The following is a 23773-nucleotide window of genomic DNA, read 5'->3' on the forward strand; positions in this document are numbered from 1 at the left end:
TATAATTAGGCTGCTTGATTACTATGTTAACATATTTACATTGATCTTTGATCAATTTCGAGCAAGTAAAAGGTAACCTGGAAATCAGCCAAAAACCTTGACAAGCTTTTTTATTTTCTCAATGGGCTTGTTGGCAGTTTAACATAGCTGGGAGAGGTCCAAAAAATCTCAAGGAGCTTCAAAATGTATAAAAACAAAGCTTGACGAGGGACCCACAGGGCTTCATTCTACTCTTTCTCTCCAAGTAATCTGCATGTGTGTACAAAATCATGTCTCTATAGGAAGCTTTAGCATGCATGATATCTGAGCCTTGTGCATGTCAACAGAACTTGGCTTCTCTTAAGAACAAACTTGGCAATTCTCTTGCAATCATCAACAATGCTAGCAAACCAAGATGTATCCTCTTTTTCATACTAGTATTTCAATAGTAAATTAAGTGACTGTGTGTTGCAACCATTACATGTAATCTTTGGATATTGCTCTTATACAAGCCTAGCTACATTTTTACAATTCTTTGCATTATTCATAATAACTTGCACCACATGACAATACCCTATCTCTTCAATAGTCTTTCATAAAATGTCTATGATGTACTCCCCTAACTTTATTTTTTTCATGTGCTATCTATGGCATTTAAGAATGTGTCACCCCTTGGTGAATGGGTATCATTGAACATTGGACCAACCATATGATAGAATGGTCTACCCAATAAGTCCCAAGTTGCATAAAATGACCCTTTCAACCCGCTCCTTCACCTCAAGTGGCATTTATCAAGAGCATCAGGCCATATTGAGTCATAAGATGGTGGGGAAAAGCCAATCCTAAATTCCCCAATTTTCCTCCATGCATGTTTCTAGTGATTGTTGTCCATAATTGCATGGCTAGAAAAGAAATTAGCCCTAGCCAAGGCCACTTGCACTTCATTTAATTGTGTCATGCAAAAACTCTCATGGTGAGAGGCTTGAGGGACACTTTCTTTGCTCTTGGACTGATAACTTCTCCCACCAAGTCATCATCCTTGAAGCTCTCCATAGTTAGAAGCATGGGGTGTTCCAGATTGAGAGATGTTTGTTTAATTAAAAAAGTTACTATTTGAGTCACATATCACTTCTTTGCACAATACTCTCACAACAAAAGCCTTCTTGCATTCATAGTAGTGTTGAATGGCCTTAGCCTACTTGCTTGGTAGCTAGGTGTCGATACACATGCATTGACTTCTTCATGCTACGAAGAAAATGATCCCTAATGTGAGGCACACCACCAAACTTCACAATATGGGAAAAATTGCATTCCCAATGCATATATCCACCTAAAAATCTTTTGGCAAATTACCACTTTTGTCCCCAATGACTTTTTCTTGCAACTAGAACCTAAGGCAGGTCAACATAGAAACCATTGGTTGTCTTTTGAAGTTGGGGAATTGGTGCCCTCATGCTCTTAGATATTGCAATGCACATGGACATAGCACGTAAGTGATCAATGATCACTCTTTTATAATCTTACTAGCTACAACTTACAACAAATGCTCACAACAATAAGAATTAAAAAAACAAGCAAATCCGTAGAATAAACTAATAAATGAACAATTATTCAATCATTTAAATTCATAACCTTCAACATACAAGTTAAGTGCATTTAATATTAAAAAACAAGCAAGCACATGTAAATACTATTCCCATCATTTCAAAATTTGTAATGTAATTCACAAAATCCAATCATTTTGATGATAATGTTTTGTCTCTTTTTAATTCACATGACATGAAAGAATCATGAAAAATATAAGTAAACATGCAATAAGGATGAGAGCATTGATTGCTTTTTTACTTGAAGTATACATATAGACACATGTAAACATGCAACAATACTCAGAACATTCATAGCTTTTATACAATATGAACATTCATAGACACATCATACATATTGTGTGCACATACTTATATCGTACTATTACATAATTATTCAATAAGCAATGTGTACACAACTTACAAGCAATAAGCATAACATTAAATCACAATTTCAAACTAATGATAAACAAAGACTAATGAACTAACATTGCCTAAGTTACAACGTTAGCGCAATAAAAATCCTTCACATATTCTTTATTACAATTGTGGCCCATGAAAGGACCAAATACCCAAGATACAAAGCACTTTGTGATTGCCCCATTGTTTGTTTAAAAACAAGGACCAAGTCTAGCAAACAATCAAGGATTACATTTTGTTCTCGTTGGAACAAGTAACCGAATCTTATTAGCACACTCTTTGGTCCCTCATTTTTAAGTATCCCTATACAAATAATGGAATTTGGCTCATAAAAAAATTCTCAAAACCATCCACTCAAAGCAGAAGATACTCTAAAGGGGTTGTCCCGTAAGAGAGTTCTTCATCCACCACAAAGGATGCACTCCTCAAGAGACTCACCTTGAAATCAAAAAAGTAAGAATTGTGGTCAAGCTTGTCTATATAAAGTGGATTTTCTAGGGTTTTAACCTTGTTGGGATTTCTTTGTGGCGTGGCAGGCTTGCCAAGCTATTTGCATACCTTGATGGGCCTATGCAATACTGCAAAATCCCTCCAACTTTACCAAAATAGCAAGTTTCACTCAATTATATTCTTTTTTGATGTTATCAATGTAAAATTGGAGAGATATTGACAAGTTATTTTTACAAGATTGCAAGAATGTAATCATGTCATCATGATCCCTGGTTGGCATGCTAGATTTTTACTTTGTCATATTGGATATGTTAGTTGCCATACTAGAAATGCTTGATAACCTACTCTACAAAATCTACAATTGAAATAACATCATTAGGAAATATAAGTAGACAATCCTTGAATTATTATCCATGCCAACAACCAACATAGTTATGTGTGATGAAGACCTTTAGCTTGGTCTTTAATAACTCATGTAAAAATTGCTAACATTGCATTTTCTTCTGCATTTTTTCCCTATTTCCATGCTTATCTATTGCTTCTACATATGCAAGTACTTTCATAATTATAGTCTTATCTTGCTTTTTTGTCTCCAAGGAGCATGTTTCCAAGTTCTTCACACCATAGTTCTTACATTCTCCCACCAAGCATCTCCTATCATGGGAAAGTGCATGTGTTTGCCTTGGAACAAAATTGACTCTGACACATGTGACACTCATCAAATTGTGATGTAAAACCAAGAAAACCTTACTATTGCCATCACAGGAAACATAAATACCACATTGACAATCACATCCCACTCCATGAAGCCCAAAGGTATGAGACTGCATGTGGTTCCAAGTGTCCTTTAAAAAGGACATTTGCATGTGGTACTCATGACAACATGTGTATCTATCCTTCAACCACTCTACAAAAAATGCATTCAATATTTTAAACTTTCTCATTTTGATCTTTCAATCTTGATGTTGTTCATTAAACTTTTGAAAAAATTCAACCTGCAATATTTGAACATCATATACTAGTTATTAAGCACAATTATCCCTACAATATTTAATTTATAATACACCATAATCATTATGCTATGAAGCATAAAGTAGCTATTTAACATTCTTAAAATGCCAATATAGCTTATCTAGATTGTAACGAGCATATGCACCATACCAAGAGCATATTTAGTGTTCTAATTAGCATACTAATATATTCGGTTAGCAGGCCAACAAGAATTTCTAGTTGTTGCTAGCTAGCATATCCAGGTTTCTAGCTAACATTTCTTGTTTGATAACTAGGTATCCAATATTCTAGCATTTCCAATAGGCTAACTAATATAACTAGTATATGCAAATTGGCATATCTAGTATGCCAATTGGCATTTCTAGCATGCCAATTAGCATATCCAATCACTATCAAGTTATACTATCAACCGCATCATTATGCCTTTAAGGAGTAAAATCAGATCCAAAGTATTCGCTCGCACTCTAGTTAGGTGATCATTTTTGTACACATAGCGTACTACCACAAAGTGGGGTAGGTTGTTAAAACAATCCACTTCTTTATATTCAATGATAAAAGGCATGACACATTGTTTGTCCAACATTGATTCATGTTGCATTGTGATTGGTTACAAAAAGAGGGTGTTGCTCCAACATAACATTGGGTCTAGTCAAATGGTGCGGCCTCAGAATTCAAGGCATCCATGCCTTTCTATTATGTGTGACATGCAAGGTTGACAGGAATGCAGATTAGTTGTGCTTCTTTGGAATAGGGCATGACAAGGGAGAGCACGACGGTGCTGATGTAGTTGTAAAGAGGACATTGGCATTTGAAAAATTGAAACACTTCAAGGTGTGCAGAAGATGTGGTTGCTTACTACCAAACTAACTTGTCAAGGGGAACAGTTGTAGCATATCCTTCAAAAGAAAGGGAATGTACTAGTTTGTTCTAGGAGGTTATATGAATAGGGAGGTTGAATGGAATTGTGATCCTATCCAAAAATCTTTTTCTTTGCATGCATTTTGAGCTTTCATTATTCCCATTGGAACAAGTGTGTATAAAGGGTATCATGATGCACTAAGTAGTGCTCTATGTGTTAGTGATACCTTTGCAATAAATACTTTGATTTCATCATTGAAACTTAGATCTATTTCAATTCACTTTGAAAGATATAAATTAAGACTTCTTGCAATCTCTACTTTTTCCCTCCAAGTTTCTATATGACCTTCAGGCTTGGTAATTTATTCCATGTCTCTTGTCAACCTCATTTTATAGTTCTATTTCATTCCATTTGAAAGTTTGGAGGTCTTTGGTGGAAACACGTTGTTCTTTTTCTTCCCATTCAACCAACTAAAAATGGGATGCTTCCTTTTTCTTAATCTACCTCCTTTGTTTTTAGATCAATTCAAAAAGCCTCTCTAGTAGGTCAACTTAGGATATCAAGATAGAAGCAAACTTGGTTTATCAAGGTACAAGTACACCAACTAAGGTGAGATGTTGTATATGTACTCTACCACATATTTATCATATTGTACAAAATGCATCTTAAAATACTTAAATACCAACTATGATTTAGACCTTGGCTTGGATCATATATTGCCCCAATTAAAGGTCGTATCTATACTCTAAAAGCTACACCAAATTACCATGTATTTGTATGAAATGAATTTAAGAATACCTTAATTACCAACTATGATTCAATCCTTGGGGTTGGATCATACATTGCCCTAAGTTTTTATTCTAAATATTAAGGAATCTGTAAGTAAATGTAGTCATCCATACAAGACTAAGCACTTTGATCAACAACCCAAGTAAACTACTTAATTCAAATTTTGCTAAATAAAAATTATCTAAATTATTCACGTTCTATAAGAAAAAAATCACCATCATTAACATGTCAACCATTCAACTTTTTAAGGTTCAAAGACTCACATATCCAAACCAATAAGACTACAGTGATTTCCTCAAATCCAAAAAGAAAAACGTGTTATCTTTTGACCCAAAAAAGATCAAGCATGAAATATTTTTCCATGTGTTTTTCATAGGAGTATGAATGCAACAACTTTGTACCATATTGTATTTTTTGGAATTCCAATCATATGAATATGAATGCAACTTGTTGTAATGTACAATATATTATCATATGTGTTTGCCATAACAGCTATGATTTCAACCAAATACCAATTGAAGAATCATAGAAAGTTCCAAAACTGCAATAATGCTAAACAATAACATCCCCATCAGAAGAGGACTTCTTTCATCACAAAAGATTTAGCCTTACAAAAGATCTTCCACTAAAAAAGTGAGGATGCATAGAGCTTTACATATTTTTTTACTAATGAGCAATAAAGAGCTTTACAAACTTCTTTGTTGTTACAAATAGTGTACTATCATCAATAAAAAGTGTAATTTATGTCATCAACAAAAAAGTGTATTCTCAAATGAGCAACCATGGTTTTTGTTTCAAAATGCTTTCAACTAGATTTGTATTCTCTAATCAACTTCACCACATTACTTCTGTATCCCTAAACCTACTAAATATTTTTCATGTGTTAATATACTCCTTGTATATATTGTTGATATGTTGATATGCCTACATCATCAGAAAACTGTGCTAGTTTACTTTGTGAAGCATGTTTGTGCTCCATATGTTGTCGTGCCGCTATGCAGACACCGTGTGAAAAACTCTAGAGTACATTGTCATCCAGCTTTCTTATTGATCTAGAGAGTCAATGCCATATTAGTCATTAGTGCCAGCGTCCATAGTATGGATGGTTAAAAAATACTAGATTTTTGGACAAGTTTAGCCCATTTTTTTATATTTTGGATATTATTTCTTGGAAATATCCTAAAAAGATGTAGGAAACTTCTAGAATAGGGTGGCATGCAAAAAGAAAATTGATTTTTCAACCAGTTTTGGAGATTTCATGCAAAAATAAGGATTGGCGAAATTGCGCATATCACGATCACAGTTTACAGATAGCACTCCGAAATGGGAGGAGTGGTGACCAGGAAGAATTTTGACTAGGTTTTACCCCCCTTTTGGAGCCAATGAAACTATGAGATTTGCGGTCTGAGCAACAGAGAAGAAGCTACTGTTTTGATGCACGTTTTCGGTCTACAAGGGAGCTCTATGAGATCTAATGCTTGGAGATTGCTTCTCAGTAGTGCCATACAAGATATTTGTTTATCTTCTCAGGTTCTATCAATAAATAGTGCTTTAACTCATTGTGCTTTGTCTTTATCTTGTGTACTTCTTGTCTATTCTTTTTCTTCTTTTATGTCTCTCTCCTATTCTCTACTTCCTTCTATCTCAGATCCCCCCTGGATATGACCTTTCGGCTAAAACCCCTTTGATATTGGTAAACTCGACGTGGAAGGTCGTTAGAATGAAAGATAGGATGGGAGAACCTTCAAGCACAATTTCTAGTGATGTTTTGTAGCAGTTAGTGCAGAATATAAACATGTTTATGCAAGTACACCAACAAGAGGTGATGCAGGCTTATGCTCAAATAGAAACTGTTATGATGAATGCTCTACAAGTAGTTGAGTGTGAGATGCAGTTGTTCAATGGCAAGAATGTATTTTCATATGTGCTTACCTATTCTCAAAAGATGGAATTGCTTGGGGTGGCTCAACTTGCATGGAGCTAGTATTTTGTTCGGATCACTATATATGAATTGAAAGCTTGAATTATTGAATTATACATTCAAGATGTTGTGACTAGGTAGCTTTCAAGAAGACACTCAGGGAAGAATTTTACACTAAAGACACTAGTTTGATTACCCGCAGGACTTTTTCAGGAGTGGGTTCTACAACCCAATAAGGGTCTTGTGGCTATATAGAGTTATTAAGAGAATTTGAAAGTCGGTTTTTTGAGTAATTAGATCTTGCAGAACAACAAGCTCTTGCAAGTCACAAGATTGAATTGTTTCTACAAGCAGTAGATCATGAGCTTCAAGAGAAACTTGATGATTTGCTAGAGGATTAGAATATAGAGACATGGCTTAAAACAACGTGGAGGCATGTTAAGGAAGCTATTACTGCAGTGGTGAAAAAGCATAGAAGAAGAGAAAGATTACATGTATCTAGCTTGCCCACTGTTACGGGAAAAATAGTTGATGTATCTAGTAAGCCACCTACTTCTGTGGTCAACCATATGGTTGCACTTGCTCTTCCTACTATTAGAGAAGATGTATTAGATGAATTGGTCAAAGGAATGTGGGATCTTCAGTTGAAGGTTGCAAAATTGGATGAGAAAGGACAAGGAAAGGGGACGGGCAGCAGCCCCTAAACCAGGGAAAATATATATGCGGTGTGATATCATGAAAGGAAGGATTGTGCTGCTTATCAAGAGGCCTTGGCACGATAGCTCATCTTTTGGGAAGATGGAAAGATCCATGCACAAGAAACATGATAGCCTCTTTCTTTGAATTTTGGAAAGGGATGTATACAAAAGTTATTGGAAGACTTGGCTATCCAAAATGCTTATGCGGCTACACATGCTTTTACTTTTGGTCTACAGTTCGATAGAATGCCTGGCCAAGTAATGTCAAAGGCTGCAATATGGACACATGCTTTGTATGCAGCTAACCAGAGGAAAGTTACTAATAGTGAAATGTCTCATGCAAGGAAAGACATTCCTAACATAATTAGTTGGGAATCACTGGTAGATGCATATTCAGTGTATGCATATTTAACAAAGGTGCAAAACATGGATGTACTTGTGGAAGAGAAATGAAGATAATGCAGGGACATCTAAAAGACTGACAAGAAGAAGTGTGGATCAGCCTAAGGCTACAAATCAACCATCACCCGAGTATGTTATGGAATAGGCTAGTTAGAAGCAAAAACATGATAGCAAAACAAGAGGGCAAAAAGAAGGGCAAGTAGCCACAATATAAGTTGCACTCTGATATTGAGACATCCACTGATCTTAAGAAGTTTCTTGAAGGATAGATTTGAAATAATCAAGTGAAATTCACCTTGGGAGAGGTGATTGGCATTGCCACGTGGAAATTTTATGATGAAATCATTTACATAATTAAGAGGAAGCATCAATTTCTTGGTGATACCACTAGTGCATTGTTGCAATTGGAAGAGGAAACTGGTTTTTTGGCTATTCCAGTTGAATATAAGCATGATGTAAGTACTGGTTTATCTGTACAAGATGCTACTAATCAGTGGACAACATGTGAAAAAGAGAAGAAAGTGGCTAAAAATACATTATCTTTATAGCAATATGCATGGTGGAGTAAGGTAGATGCAACAAAATGGGGAAGAGACTCTAAGATTTATTTCTCAAACTCATTACACAAGAAATCACTAGGCCAGGGCTACGACTGAAACGATAGTGAAAATAGGGGAGTGTGAAACTTCTTGTGTTGCTTTGCTTGACCACGGGTCTGAGATTAATGTCATTGAGCATGGATTATATGAGAATGGTGCATGGCCTGTGGGGACACTGATCATGGTTGGTGTATGAGGGTTGCAAATAATTCTTCCAGGGAGCTCTATGCTGCATGTCCTAATGTAAAAGTGATGATTGGTGATGTATAAGAAGAGCAACACTTCTTTGTGCAAGATAATTCTTCATATGCAGTGATTTTGGGATAGCCCTATATTATAGGAGTGCATATGGAAACAAAGGTGCTTAATGATGGTTCTACTTATGCAAGAGTCAAAAGCAAGGATAGGAGGAAAGCAATCCAATTTCTTACTTTTTGTGTTAATCATTCTAGGAATCAAGATACGTTTCGAAAGTCTCATTTGCCTCCAAATGCAAGGGAATTCAAAGTCCTGGATTTTTATTAAGCATTGTTGTAATGCGGGGCTACACTAGTGTTGTTTAGAGGATGTACTTGCCTCTTGATGGTATGAAGCATGTATTTACTATTGGTTATTCTCAGTTTACAACAAATAATTCATGTTGGTTTAAGCCTATGGAAGTTATGTGCAAGGTTGAACGCATATCTAAGAAACAAGCTACTAAAAAACTGAGAGCACCGGGGTTATTAGTTGAAAATGAAGGCATTTCAAGCATATTTTATGGGCTGAATATTAATGACACTATGACTGAAATTTCAGCAACTTTACATGCAGAAAATGAGGTTGAAAATAGAGTGTTGTAAGTATGTTCTTTGGACATGTATGATGTTATAGCATTGTTTGCTCAGCAGGAAGGATTACAATGGGCTGAAGCAGTTGTGGAGACAAAGTATAAGATGGTTGACAAAAAGGTGAAACTAGTTGCTTTTCCACTTTCACCAGAAAATATGGGTCTATATGAAAAAGTGTCAAGGCAGCCAGGTTTACGGGATCCTAAAGATATAGGTCATCGATTTACATCTGAAACATTATAAGAATTGAAAGTTGGTGCAGAAGGGTTTCTTTTGCCTATTGAAAGAGACTGTTTTATGTAGATGTTGGCTAGGCATAGAAAAGCATTTGCATTTTAACCAACTGAAATAGGTTGTATGGATCTGAATGTTGTCTCTCCTATGGTAATATTTACTGTGCCACATGTACCATGGAACTTGAGGCCTATTCGAGTGCCTAAAGATTACTTGTCAAATCTAATGGATTTGCTAAATGAAAAGATTCGCATCAAGATCTTGGAGCCCTCTTCAACCCCATACTCAAATCGTTGGTTTACTGTGCCAAAAAAGAACGGGACTTTGAGATTTATTCAAGACATGCAACAGGTCAATAAAGTGACCATAAGAAATGTGGGTGTAGGTCATGTGGTTGATGAAATTGCGGAGGCTTTTGCAAGCAGAGCGATCTATTCTTTGGGTGATCTTTACTCAGGGTACGATTACTTTTATCTTGCAAAATTGAGAACAAGGATATCACAACCATGAAGACTCACTTGGGGTTAGTACAGATGTGTACTCTCTCGCAAGGTGCAACAAACTCACTGGCACACATGAAAAATGCTATAAATAGGGTATTCAGGGATTTTATACCACAATTGACAATTCCCTTCTTGGATGATGTTTCAATCAAAGGGTGTACAGTGGATGAAAAGAATGAAGAGAGACAGAATGCAATATGTATGAACAAATGTATCAAAGGCGCATAGATTCTTGGGTGCATGTGTATTCTATTTGATATGGATTCCTAACTTTCCACATATAGCTGATGCTCTATATCAGCTCTTGAGGAAAGGGCAGAGATTTCATGGGGAAAGGAAGTATAAAAAAGAAATGAAGAAATTGAAGCAGCTCTTGAAATCTGCTCCTACATTGAGAAAGGCTGATTATTCACATGGAAAGCCTATCATTATTACTATTCATATGAGCCCAATCAGGATTGGATGGGCAATTGGGCAAGATGATGAAGAAGGGAAAGGATATGCAATTTTCTTTGGTGTTAAAGTATTGACTGAATGACAGAGAAGGTATCCACATGTAAAAAGAGAATTATGGGGAATTGTGACAACCCTTAAATGTGATAAGGAGTATTTTATGGGTGCTAGTGTAGTCACTGAGACTAATTGTTTGCCGATATTGGGTATGATTACTAGTTGTGCTACCCCAAATATTACTATGCTCCGGTGGATTGCATACATTAAATCTTTGAACCCTGAATTTCAACATATTGCAAGAAGAGATAACCCCATGGCAGACATGTTATCTCGCGAACGCTATGAGAATGAAGATGAGATGATGGATGAGGAGGAAGAAGATGACTTTCTTACAGCTGAAAATGATGTTGTAAGAGTGAATTTAGCAATGCAAGGAGTTGCTATAGCACTAACAGAAGCTTGGACAACAAAGAAAATACAGTTTAGATGTTATGTATCTTGTGTAGAAGTGTTTCTAGAAGAGAAATTCCATAAAAGCCATCCTTTTTTCTATTTTCCTCCCTCATAAGCATGTAAGTATGCATTAAAGACTTTTTTTACTCCTTCCCTTTTTTCTTCTCCAAGTTAAGCATCATTCATCAATTAAGCATATTTTAACAAAGGTTAATGTCCTTTTCCATATTATCATTCACCACACTTATAGCCACTAAGCTTACATCCGTTGGATCATGCATTGAAAAATATAACCTTTAAGTATTATTCATTTTGTCTTTAAATTATTTTTTTACAAAGGTTTATTTTATGCATTTTTTATGAATGTTATTTACTTTTCTAATTTTTAAATTTCCCACTAACTTTAAAAATTGTGCCACCATCCATGAAGAGGGAGAAGACAAGTGTAAAGGAGAAGGAAGGAACTCACGAAGGACAAGAAAAAGTAGGGAAGTGGAGAGGGATTCGTCTTCAAGCTTTGAGGAAAGTGTATTATCTCTTCTCTCTTTGTTTTTCTCTTTTCTTTACTTCTCTCATTTTTTTGTTGATGAAGAGATATATAGAGAGAAGAAGGGAGAGAGGTCAAAGCAAGGGAGATTGAGAGAGAGGTTACTGCCATCGCCATTCACTGACAAGAAAAAGTAGGGAAGTACAAAGGGATTCTTCTTTGAGATTTGAGGAAAGTGCATTATCTCTTGTCTCTTTGTTTTTCTTTTTTCTTTGCTTCTCTCTTTTTTTTGTTGAGGAAGATATGTATAGAGAGAAGAAGGGAGAGAGATCAAAGGAAGGGAGATTGAGAGAGAGGCCGTTGCCATCTCCATCCACCATGAAAAGAGAGGGGACAACTGCAAAGGAGAAGGAGGGGACCTGTGAAGGAGACGAAGAAGAAGGAGAGAAGTGCAAAAGGGTTCTTCTTCAAGCTTTGAGATAAGTGCATTATCTCTTCTCTCTTTCTTATTGTTTATGAAGAGAGAGAGAGAGAGAGAGAGAGAGAGAGAGAATACATACATACATACATACATACATACATACATACATACATACATACATACATATATATATATATATATATATGAGGGTGGAAGGGAGAGGGAGGGAGGGAGGGAAGGAGAAAAATAAAGATAGGGAGGGGGAGAGATAAAGAGAAATTGATAGAGAGAGGGAGAGAGAGAAATAAATAAAAGAGGAGAAAATAGAGAGAGAGAACATACACACACACACACACATAGAGAGAGAGAGAGAGAGAGAGAGAGAGAGAGAGAGAGAGAGGGGCTATGGCAAGTGAAGATGGCTCGAGACCCCGATATAGGGCTACAAGAAGAAATCATACTGAGTTGGAACTAGGAGACTACCTCTAGGTTTGAAGAACCCACAGAGCAAACCGAATCATACTTAAAGCAGATGAGAGCCAAAAGAGTCCAAGAGTTGAAAAATGGAGTGAAGTTGACAAAAAAAGAACTAAGGAGCCAAGAAAAGAAGAAAAATGTGAAAAAATATGAATAATTTTGGTAAGATGAAGATGAAGAAGAAGAAAAGGAAGAGGATGAGCTCAACCCATATCTTGAAATACCTCATCCCCAAGAAGGAGTTGACTGCTGCTACCTTGACTACTGCCCTAAAAACTACTACCAAGAATGCTACCATGAAGACCAAAACCTCTATAACAAATATCGTGAATATTTCCCCATCCACTACCACACCTAGAAGGAGAATACCTCTACACCGACCACCCCTATCCCGAAGAATGCCAACCTGATGGAGTCCAAGAAGAGAAAGAAATAATGGAGTATTATGTGAAGGGAGAAGGATGGAGAATCAATGCGTTTTCAAAGGTAGAAAGTATTATGATGGAGGTAGGATACAACAAAGAAGACAAAGATATGTGGATATGTTAGAAGGATGAACCCTTGCACCACAAGTTGCAGCTCAAGAAATGGAGTTTGAGAAGGGGGAGGATGAGCTTGATTCTTTTGATCTTGAAACACCTCCATCCATTGAGATTGAGGGTGAGGTCAGGTTGACACCCTCTTGTGAGGCACAAGATGCCTTTGATGAAGGATGCCAAGAAAAAAGATGACTTAGATGTAGGTAAAAACAAGAAGGAAGAAGCAGAGCTTAGAGATATACTCCCTATATAATTGTTTCTGGCTCCAATGCCATGGTATAACTCTTACAAATGCCTAAATGCTCCCCCAAAAAAACCATAACAAGCATGGAATAAGCTGGAGTGAGTAGAAGATCAATGGGACTTATTCATACCTTAGGGTCTTGAGTGCAATGAAAGCTTGAAGTGAAGCTCTTCTTCTTGGGCCTAAGCAAGTAATGAAAAAGATCATTGCATAATACCTTTTTGAATTGATTATTTTTAGTTTGCAATCAAAGGATTCCTCTTTTTTAGAAAATTTGATTCACAATTTTTAAACATTAGGTATACATGACATTGGTAAATGAATTATACAAGAATATTTAGTGCATAGAGCTAGAAGGCAGCCCTACCACCTAATTGTTTTCCCCTTTGTAACCATCACTACTTGCGTCAAAAAATTACTCTACAAACGTCGCTATTAGTGTCGCTAATCTAATTAGTGATGCTAATAGCGATGCATATACTAACAAATTTATCGCGTCGCAAATAGCAATGCGAATAGCGATGATGAGCAAATTTTTCCATGAATAATTTGTCCCTTTAAACATCGCTATTGGGTCTATATGTTGTAGTGCATGTTGATGAACACCATAGTACTTAACCTTGATGATTTGCCTTGATAACAAACCTTCAATGATCCCCAAAATTTGATGCTATGTCCTTCAAAACAATGCCATCCTTTATTGATATCTCCTCCAACAACAAGAGCCAGCTCCTCTCAGCTATATTGATCCTTCTTAAATGTCTTGCAGCAACCCTCCTCGCTTTTTCTTCCTTCGACCAAATGTTCAATTAGCCCCTCAAAATCGACAACCATCCTCCTCTAAATATCTATCCTCAAACACAATTGCTTTCCAAATTGCTTTTAGATTTCAGACGTTTTTCAAAGCTTAAAAATCTGAACGAGTTTCTCATATTAGTCTTTAGCTTTTTCCATGTATTGCTTTCTTCAATTCTTAAGGTTTGAGTATATACCCATCTTTGTCATCTTTAACATATCCAAGAATGTCTTTATCTTGAAAACAATAAGGATTTCCAACATTCAATATAGAACAAGTAATACCACCACATTATAGAATCAATGTCAAGACTACTAAAATTCTTCAATAAAGCCGAAAAAATCCTTCGCCTCCAAATAGTTGGAAAAAACCAGTTCCTTGTGTTTGACTTACAGGCTAAATGGTGCTTGCTTCTCTTAATTGAGATAACATTTTGAACTTCTTGTCTAAGGTAGATCCAATTTTCACAAAAATTCTTGACATATTCATCCCACCCCCTAGTCTGCAAACATTTATGTGCAGCGATCCACCTGGATCAATGACATAAATAATCTGATCCTCATCATGATAGTCAACAAAGAAGTTTTGTCGAGTACCTAGATCAAACACAAAGGTAATTTTTCTTTCATCAATTTTCTCTATAAAGCAAACTTTTGGGACTCCTGGATCAAACATATAGATAACATCCTCTTCATCCCATGCAAGATATTCATGTAGGCCTGAAGATAAAATAGGAAATCAATATAACTCATATGCATAAAATGTTTGTAGTCTGGTATCTCGAGCAATATGCTTTATCCAACACAAATCCATAATAATAACCTCATCATCTCATAAACTCAAATCCTTGCCTCCAAATATCATATTCACTTCCTCAAAACTTGCAAGCTTTACCAATAGCCATACATCCAAATAAGAAATCCAAGAAATTTTAAATAATCTTTTGCATCTTTAAAGCCTACATATAAACCAAAGAGCACAATCTCTTACTTTGACTTGGACTCCTCAATGCAATAGGGATGTTTCCTCCTCATATTCCATATAACTTCCTTTACAAGAGGTAATTCCAAAGGCTTGATCAAGTATTCTTCCTTGATACCCTGTAGACCACACATTGCTACATACATCCAACAATTTCTTTGCCAAAGGCTAGGATTAGCCTCCTCTATCTAGAAACCTTGGTCTTCTTTAATAGATACATCTTGCACTGCTTTATCTAATAATAATATTGTACCATCATCTTCATACTCATAAGCATAATTTAGTAGATGAGAGCCTCCACTAGAAATATCCATAGCAAGTTCCCTCCCAGAACTATCATAAGCTGAAAACATACCCTGCAAATACAAGTCATAAAATATATCTACATCTAAAGTAGAGGAAAAGATAACAAGTGGACATTCTACTCCATGCATATCACTTTGCATCGGCTCTTGACATACAACAAACTCATCATCATCATCACTTCCCAAACTATCCAAGAATATCTTCTCAATACTAGAAGCATCAACCAACTCGAAGAAGTACTCTTCAAGACTCCCGTCATCCTCTAGCATGCAAGACAAATGCTCATGTCTACTTCCTTCAGCAACCAACTCTACACCCAACTCATCCCCTATAATACCAAAAACACTACCACAATCATCATTGAACGCCTCAACACGATGACTCTCCACATCACTCAACACTTCACCAAATCCCAAAGAAACACCATGATCCTCCTTGCATTAAACCAAAGAGTTCAAACCAATATCAGTAGACAAAACACCTCCTATATCACCACAAGATGTAGGAGATTCTCGGAAGCCCTCCTCTCCTTCTCTATCACTATCATAAATTGTCACTCTAGCAAAATACTGAGCTTTCTCCAAAGCTAAAGAATAATCCACTAATGTGGATCTTTCCCTCTCATCCACACATACAAATGCCTTCTCTTCAACATACTCATCACTGCTTTGTGGATATACTCCAAATTCCAAATCCTATACCTTTTGCCAAAGCGGATCCAATACATCCATATAGTCCTCATAATAGCATTCCATGTCTCTAATGTCATTGAGTCAAAGCTGGTACAATCCTTAAAACTTTCTATATGATTGGTCACTCATGCTAGAACTTGTAGGATGAATAAAGAAGAAGCTTTGTATAGACCAAGCTCAGGTAAGTTACTCATGAATATATGTGTGCATCACTTGGGTTCAAAATAAGGTATTTTTAAAATACCATTTTTATACGTTTTTTACATACATAAGGGTGTAACATAAAGGGGTTATTTATAGATTGAATAGAAAAGGGTTATGTTTTATTTAGGAAAAGTTCACAGATAAGGATATTTATAAATAGGCCTTGAACGCACGTGATGTAGAGGATATACATGTAGTAACTTCCCCGAGAAACCAAGAGAGACTTTCCCACACATCTAGAACACAACTGATAACTTCCAAGGCATAATCCTTGAATTGTTTCAAGGAAAAATTCACCATATCTTCATCACCAACAATATCAAACATACACATACACTGCTCCACATATAAATCCACCCAAGCATAAACACCTTTGTCCAATCTCTTGTGAAATGTCGCCATGTCTGTAACCAATAGCTGCAAAGAAATAGCACCAAACCACTTTCGGTGCTCCTCAAGGGTGTGGGGGCATAAATAATAATGTATTGTGAGCAATGAGCAAGAATAAATCCCTCACACAACCCAATACATGCAAGAAAAAAGGAGTGTAAGTATAAGTTATAGCTCAGTGGAATGCCTTTAAAACTCTAAAAATTCTATTACTTCTATCCAAACAACTATTTATAGAATGCATGAAACTCAATGTTTTGATGTGCATCCCCCTAACTCCACCCATTCAACCAAATAAAATATCACCTCACAATTAGGGACCTAGTATAATACATGTATCCCATTAAAAAGTGCTAGATGAAAAAAAAGAGATCCTTTTGCTCACATCCCAAAAGTTTTGAATACAACATGTGCAAGGCAATAAAATCACACATAAAAAAGGATCCAAGAATATAAGACTTGATAACAAGCACCTCATGGAGCCCCTTGTGAAGTAACTCATAGCATTCCCTTAGGTGTCTGAAGAGGCCTTAAGCAATTGAGCTATGAAACAAGGTCTTTGCAAATGTTGCCACCCTTGTTGGAATCTTCTAATAATTCATATTCAAAAATTAGAAAATATTGAGCTTAAGCCATCGAGCTATCAAACAAGGTCTCCACAAATGTTGCCACCCTTGTTGGACTCTTCTAATCCAACACTTCCACGTTGATGACCACCATAGCACTTAACCTTGATGATTTGCCTTGATAACGAACCTTCAATACTTCCCAAATTTTGACATTATGTCCTTCAAAGCAGTGCCACCCTTTATTGATATCTTCTCCAAGAGCAAAATCCATCTCCTCTTAGTTATATCAGTTGTTCTTGAATGCCCTTTGGTAGCCCTCCTTGTGATTTTCCATTCGACCAAATATTCAATTAGCCCCTCAAAAATCGACAACCTTTTAGCTTTCAAACATTTTTTAAAGCTTAAAAACCTCAACGAGTTTCTCTTATTAGTTTTTAGCTTTTTCCATGTATTGCTTTCTACAGTTCTTAAGATTTGAGTATACATCCATCTTGGTCACCTTCAACATATCCAATATGTCTTTATCTTGAAAACAATAAGGATTTCCAACATTCAATATAGACCAAGTAATACCACCAAATTATAGAATCAATGTCAAAAGTACTAAAATTCTTCAATCAAGTTGAAAAAATCCTTCACCTCCAAATACTTGAAAAAAAGGAGTTTCTTGTGTGTCTGACTTACGAGCTGAATGGTGCTTGCTTCACCTCATTGAGATAACATTTCAAACTTGTTTGAGGTAGATCCAATTTTCACAAAAATGCATGAAAATGTACTTAAGACCTCTAAAACATAAACCATAACTCTAATTATAAAGAACTGTATCAAAATATTAAATCTTAGATAATGCAAGGTAAAATGAAATTAAAATTCACTTGTCATGTTTTCTATAACAAACTAGTAATTGTACTAAATAAAATTTTCTATAATTAACAATGTTAACTAGCATACTTGATGGATGCTCGATGGAGATATCGATGCTCAATGTTTTCTACTTCGATTGCCTCTACACATAAGAAGCTTACCTCTACTTGTATATGCCTTACTAGATAATTTATATCTAGGTTTAAAAGACCTCACACTTGTCTCTTTATTAATCATTTTCTATCTCCCTTGATTTCTTCTCTATTTAATCTTTTCTTGCCCTAATCTCCTTATCTCTTTCTCTTTCTCTGCTAAAGAAAAAAATAAGCCAAGAAAGTGATCAAACTATAAGCTTTCATCCCTTTCTCTCTTTTTCTAAAGCAACCAAACCATAATATTATATGTCTTTCTCTTTCTATCTCTTGCTTACGTACAAATTTCATAATAAAGGAACTAAAATTGACAATAACAAAGTACATTGTTATTTTCTTTATTTCTCTTGAGTTCACACACACATTTAAACTCTCTCACTCAAATGTATCACAACAAAGCTTAAAATATGGGTTTTTCATGTATATATATGCAAAAACAACAAACTTCATCTTGAAGCCATGGCTTTTCTCAATGATAGTGTGGAGAAGACAAAGTGCTTAAAAATGAAGCAAATAAAGAATCCAAAAAATTGAGAATTATGGAGAGGATGAGCTCTTACCATTGTGTTTTTGTTCAACTTCACTCTAGCTCGCTCTTGGTACACGTATCCTTGTAAATTATACATATAAAAGAAAAGTTTTGCTTAAAGGGTAAATTTAAAGTGCATTGGTAACTATGTTAGAATGCATGCTACAATATGCGCTAATACTTATGCTAGAATATGTGATGGTATCCTCAATTGGAATATGTGTCGCAATATTCAACCATGTATTATTGATTGATATACCGATACAATTATTATGGTAATTTTAACATAGGAAATACTGACTGTATCGAGCATAGTCTTTTTTTTTGCAGTTTCGTTAGAAACTCTTGTTAGTATACTTGCGATTTGATGTAGTCCAATAGTTTGCTAGATTCTACCAATCCTCTTCTCAATCTTTGGAGAGTTGCGATGTGCTTGCATTTCATTAATTGTAGAGATAAAAGATGTTGTCATAATCCACTCCTTGATTTGCTGGTTTCTTGTTATTCTTAAGGCTAGATCTCATTAACTAGAGCTTTTTGAGGAGATTTTCATTGTGGTCCTTTAACTTAACCTAGACGGATTTCCAATCTCCCTCCACTCTCTCTCTACTCTCTTTTGTCTCTCACTCTTTCGACTTTTTTCTCTCTCCCCTGTCTATTGTCTACTCTCTCTTTCTCCAAATCACTTTACAATTGATTTACTAGTTTTATAATTATAACTTATTAATTTTATAATTTTTATTTCATAATTAATCACTATTTTAAACCAAATTATAAATCAAATTTTAAAAAAAACAAAGTATCAATTTTCAAGCGCATGCTTGTACCTAGCATATGTCTAATGAAGATTGACCGTGTTGCCTAATTGGAACACAATCACCCTTATTCCAATGATATTACTAAATTATATGCCCTACACATGCACCCATCCAACCACCCACACATCCACCCAGCCCATAAGAACACACAAAAAAGGGAAAAATTTTACTATCTACAATATACAATGCACTTAGGTGAGTTAATCTATCTTAAATGACACAAAGAAGAGGAAAACTAAAACAAAAAATGCAATAGGGTTTATGGACTTTCTTTAAGCTAGATCGTATCATCAAAATGAACAAAGGAAACCCATGGTTGTAAGTATTTTCTACTAGTGTTGGAATATGTTTTGTCGTTTTGGTTAGCCAATATTTTAAATGGGATTAGTATAAGCACTTGTATTTACATGTGGAAATATTGGCAATTATAATGTGCGTAACTTTTTCAAAGCTCATATTGGTGCTTATAGCCATGTCCCATTTTTTTAAAGGAAAATGCTTGAGAAACTAGTGTCGAAATTCTCCTCATCTCTTATAGTGTTCATTATCACTAAAAACATTGAATGATATACAAAACTTGGTCTCATAAGTGATACTTGTAGTAACACTCTTGTCCATTGCTTAAATGATGTTGCAAATTTGAATTTGAAATTCATAACAAAATCTACGTCAAACATCATGCGAACAACTCCCATCCATTTTTTCCCAAATTTCAAATGTTGCAATGTGCTCTACAACCTTGTGGTGGACTCATGATCCATATAGCAAGCGAACCAAGGAGGAAATGGGGATGATTAGCTCATAAGAACCACCATTGTATAGTCACTCATCAAGAGAAGCTACTTCCAACATGGAATGGAAGTGCAAGCCTATTGTTGCAAAAATGGGGATGATAGCACTATTGATAATATGATTTTGGTATAGGAAAGGTACATATATGATATGGGTGTCAAGACAACTAGATTATTATTGCTAAGGGTTTGTATATTAAAGAATTTTTTTAAATTGTTTCTAGACAATGGGAACACTTCTTTAAATAGTTTTGTCCAAGTGTGCATAAGAAAGATATTGGGTGTTTATGTGAGGGCATTGCAAAACTGGGAAGTAGCACCCTAACAACTACTTTCTATATTTGGTTGAGTAATGGATGCAGACTTCACTAATCATTAGCAATTAAGACTTGCATATGTTTGTGGCCTTCTAAACAAGAGTGCAAGATAGTTGTGTCAAATATTTAGCTAGAATATTTGAATACGTACTCTAAGCCTTGAGTAGGATAGAAGCAAACGTATGATTGACTAACTATGATATTAATGACTCTAAGCCTTGAGTAGGTTCCGCCCTGCCTGGCTTTTCACCCGTTTAGATTGTATCTACTCGAGTATAGAAGACCATCTTTTAGCAACATTGTCGGATGAGATGGAGCCAATATGCAAGGTGGTGTCAATGACTCTTCTCTATTCACCTTCACCTCAGAGGTTGTCTGGTGTTCTCAAATTTCCACCTGACTACGCTATATTTATTCGATGAAAGAAGCTCATCTTTTAGTGAGATTGACTGATGGGATCGGGCCAATATGGAAGGTGCATGGCAGGAGAGTGGCATGCTTATCCAGAGGGAACGTCGCCCTCGAGGATACTGGGAGACGCGGCGGCAGCGCCGAGTCGAAACGAGAATATCACGCGCGGTCACGTCGAGGCCAGGGCAGGGGCCGCTCGCCTATAAGTATGGTCGAGGCCTCAGCTATTTTGCCTGCATACCGGCTAGTGCGAGGCTTCCCGTACAATAGCTCCTGTTAGCTTGTGTGTAGTTGGTGGTGATAATCAATATGGCGGCTCGTGTGTTTTTGTTGGGAGCACTGTTGGTGCTGTTGGTGATAGTGAGTGAAGTGTCGGCGACGTCCCGCGGTCGAGAGGAGGAGCGACGTCGGGAGGAAGAGGAGAGGGAGCGGGAGAGGAGGAGAGGGGAAGGGTCGAGGGAGGAGTGGCACGCGAGGCTGCGGGCGTGCGACAATTTCTTCAGGCAGCAACGGCGAGAGGTGGAGGAGGAAAGAGAGTCGTCGCCGTATTACAATTCGTATTTGTCATGGAGGTCGGTTGAGGGGAGAGGGGTGACGCAGCAGCAGCCGTCCCGCGCGTGCTGCGAGGCCGTGGAGCGCATCCCCTCGCAGGACCGCTGCTACGCCTTCCAGCAGGCTTACGGAGGCGGCGAGCGCCGCCGTCGTTATGAAGAGGAGGACGTCTGGGCGCAGCGACGAGAAGAGGAGTCGGAGCAGCAGCGGAGAACCATGACCGCCCAGATGTCCTCTCGCCTCCTCCAGCAGTGCAACCTCCGCCCTCGCGAATGCCGTGCAAGATCGTCCCGAGGTATGTTGTCTAAATGATGCATTGCCCGTCATTTTATTTTATATATCAGCAGTCTGTTATAATCTATATCTATTTTAGATGCATTGCCCGTCATTTTATATATGAACCTAGTAGATTCCGTCATTTAAACCTAACATAATCTATACCTATTTCGTTTGTGCCACAAGTTCTCTCTCATCGGTTTATAATTGTATATTGTCTCTCTTATAATTGTCTGCGTTATTTGCCATGATCGAATGGCATATGAACATAAAGGATATGATCTAATTGATATGCATTATTTGCGATGATCGAATGGCACATGAACATAATGGATATGATCTAATATATCAATTATTCTCTCTTGTAATTGTCTCTGCTATTTATTTGCCATGATTGAATGGCATATGAATGCAATGGATATGATCTAATATATAAATTATATTCTCTTAAGATGATCTAATACATCAATTATGGATATGATTTAATATATAAATTATATTCTCTTAATTTGTGATGATTGAATGTCATATGAATGTTTGATCTAATAATATATCAATTATTTAAGTCGACGTTAGAATCATGGTTAGATTCAAATCTAGAGCTTATGTACTACTATTAGTTTTTTGAGAATATTTTGTCCTTGTTGGGTACCTTGACTTACATTTGACAATAGTTTGCACGTCCTTAGTGTATTTGTCTTCGAGTACCTAAATTGGAAGTTTTGAAGTACTGGTTGTATAGATACTGTGTGATTGAATGTAGATTTGGACCTAATATAATATACTGCTACAAAACATGTCCGCTAGCTTGAATCGACCTACATTTGACAATAGTTTGCGCATCCTTAGTGTATTTGTCTTATACTGCTACAAAACATGTCCTCTAGCTTGAATCGAACACAAATAGCTTGAATCGAACTTTGTGATCGTTCAACATAATATTATCGCTACATTGTCAACCAGCTTGAATTGAATTGAACTGTTTGATCCAATGCAAGTATAACTGAATATATATATAGCTACTAAATATAATAGTATTGTTATATTGTTAGCTAGCTTGTTATATCTCTAACCTTCGTTGTTATATTGCTACTAAATATAATATTATTGCTATATTGTCAACTAGCTTGTTATATCTCTAACCTTTGTATATTGTGATTTTATCTTTTGAGTTTTATTATGGGTAATACGATGGATTACTAATTCTTAATGCACTGCTTGTATTTGTTTGCAGAAGCGTTGATGGACGATTCTTATTGGTGGTAGAGAAGTGGGCCACCTTTGCCGCAACATGCGCAACTAGGATTGTTGCCGCTACTCAGTGCTCTCCCATTGATCGGTGGGTGTGCCATCTTAGACGAATAAACACCCCATGTAGGGTGTACTTGTCCGATTAAAAAAATGTATGGATGAAGAGGGGCTTGTGTGTGTGTGTATATAGGTTTTACCAAACATGTGTAAATATACAAGAAAGGATTTTGCTAAAAGGTTTTTGTTATTTTTATGAGCAGTTTCTTTTATTTGTAACTTCTACTCCGTATCAATTGTGTGTCTCTAGTAATATTGTCGAAATTTGTATAAAATGTTTTTTTTAATTTTTATCAGTAGCTTCTTTTATTTGCAACTTCTACTCCCTATAGACTTTATAATAATATTAAGTTGTATCAATCATGTTTGTGTCTAGTAATATTGTTGAAATTTGTATGAGCAACCACCATCGAATGTGTGCCACATGACTGGCTCTCCCATTTGCAGTTCAATGCATGAAAATAA

General features: G+C 36.3%; 1 protein-coding gene across 1 annotated transcript; it reads left to right on the forward strand.

The window, feature by feature from the left end:
* Positions 1 to 21393: 21393 nt before the first annotated feature.
* Positions 21394 to 23491, forward strand: LOC148036085 (uncharacterized). Its single transcript, XM_087679076.1, has 2 exons — positions 21394 to 22019; positions 23235 to 23491. The coding sequence occupies exons 1-2, from the start codon at positions 21482 to 21484 to the stop codon at positions 23264 to 23266; spliced, it is 570 nt and encodes a 189-aa protein (XP_087535202.1). The 5' UTR covers positions 21394 to 21481; the 3' UTR covers positions 23267 to 23491.
* Positions 23492 to 23773: the final 282 nt, after the last annotated feature.

Source organism: Lygodium microphyllum, chromosome 5 (genome assembly GCF_053477565.2).
Source record: "Lygodium microphyllum isolate KBCC chromosome 5, Lygodium_microphyllum_v1.1.10, whole genome shotgun sequence".
Lineage (NCBI taxonomy): Eukaryota > Viridiplantae > Streptophyta > Polypodiopsida > Schizaeales > Lygodiaceae > Lygodium > Lygodium microphyllum.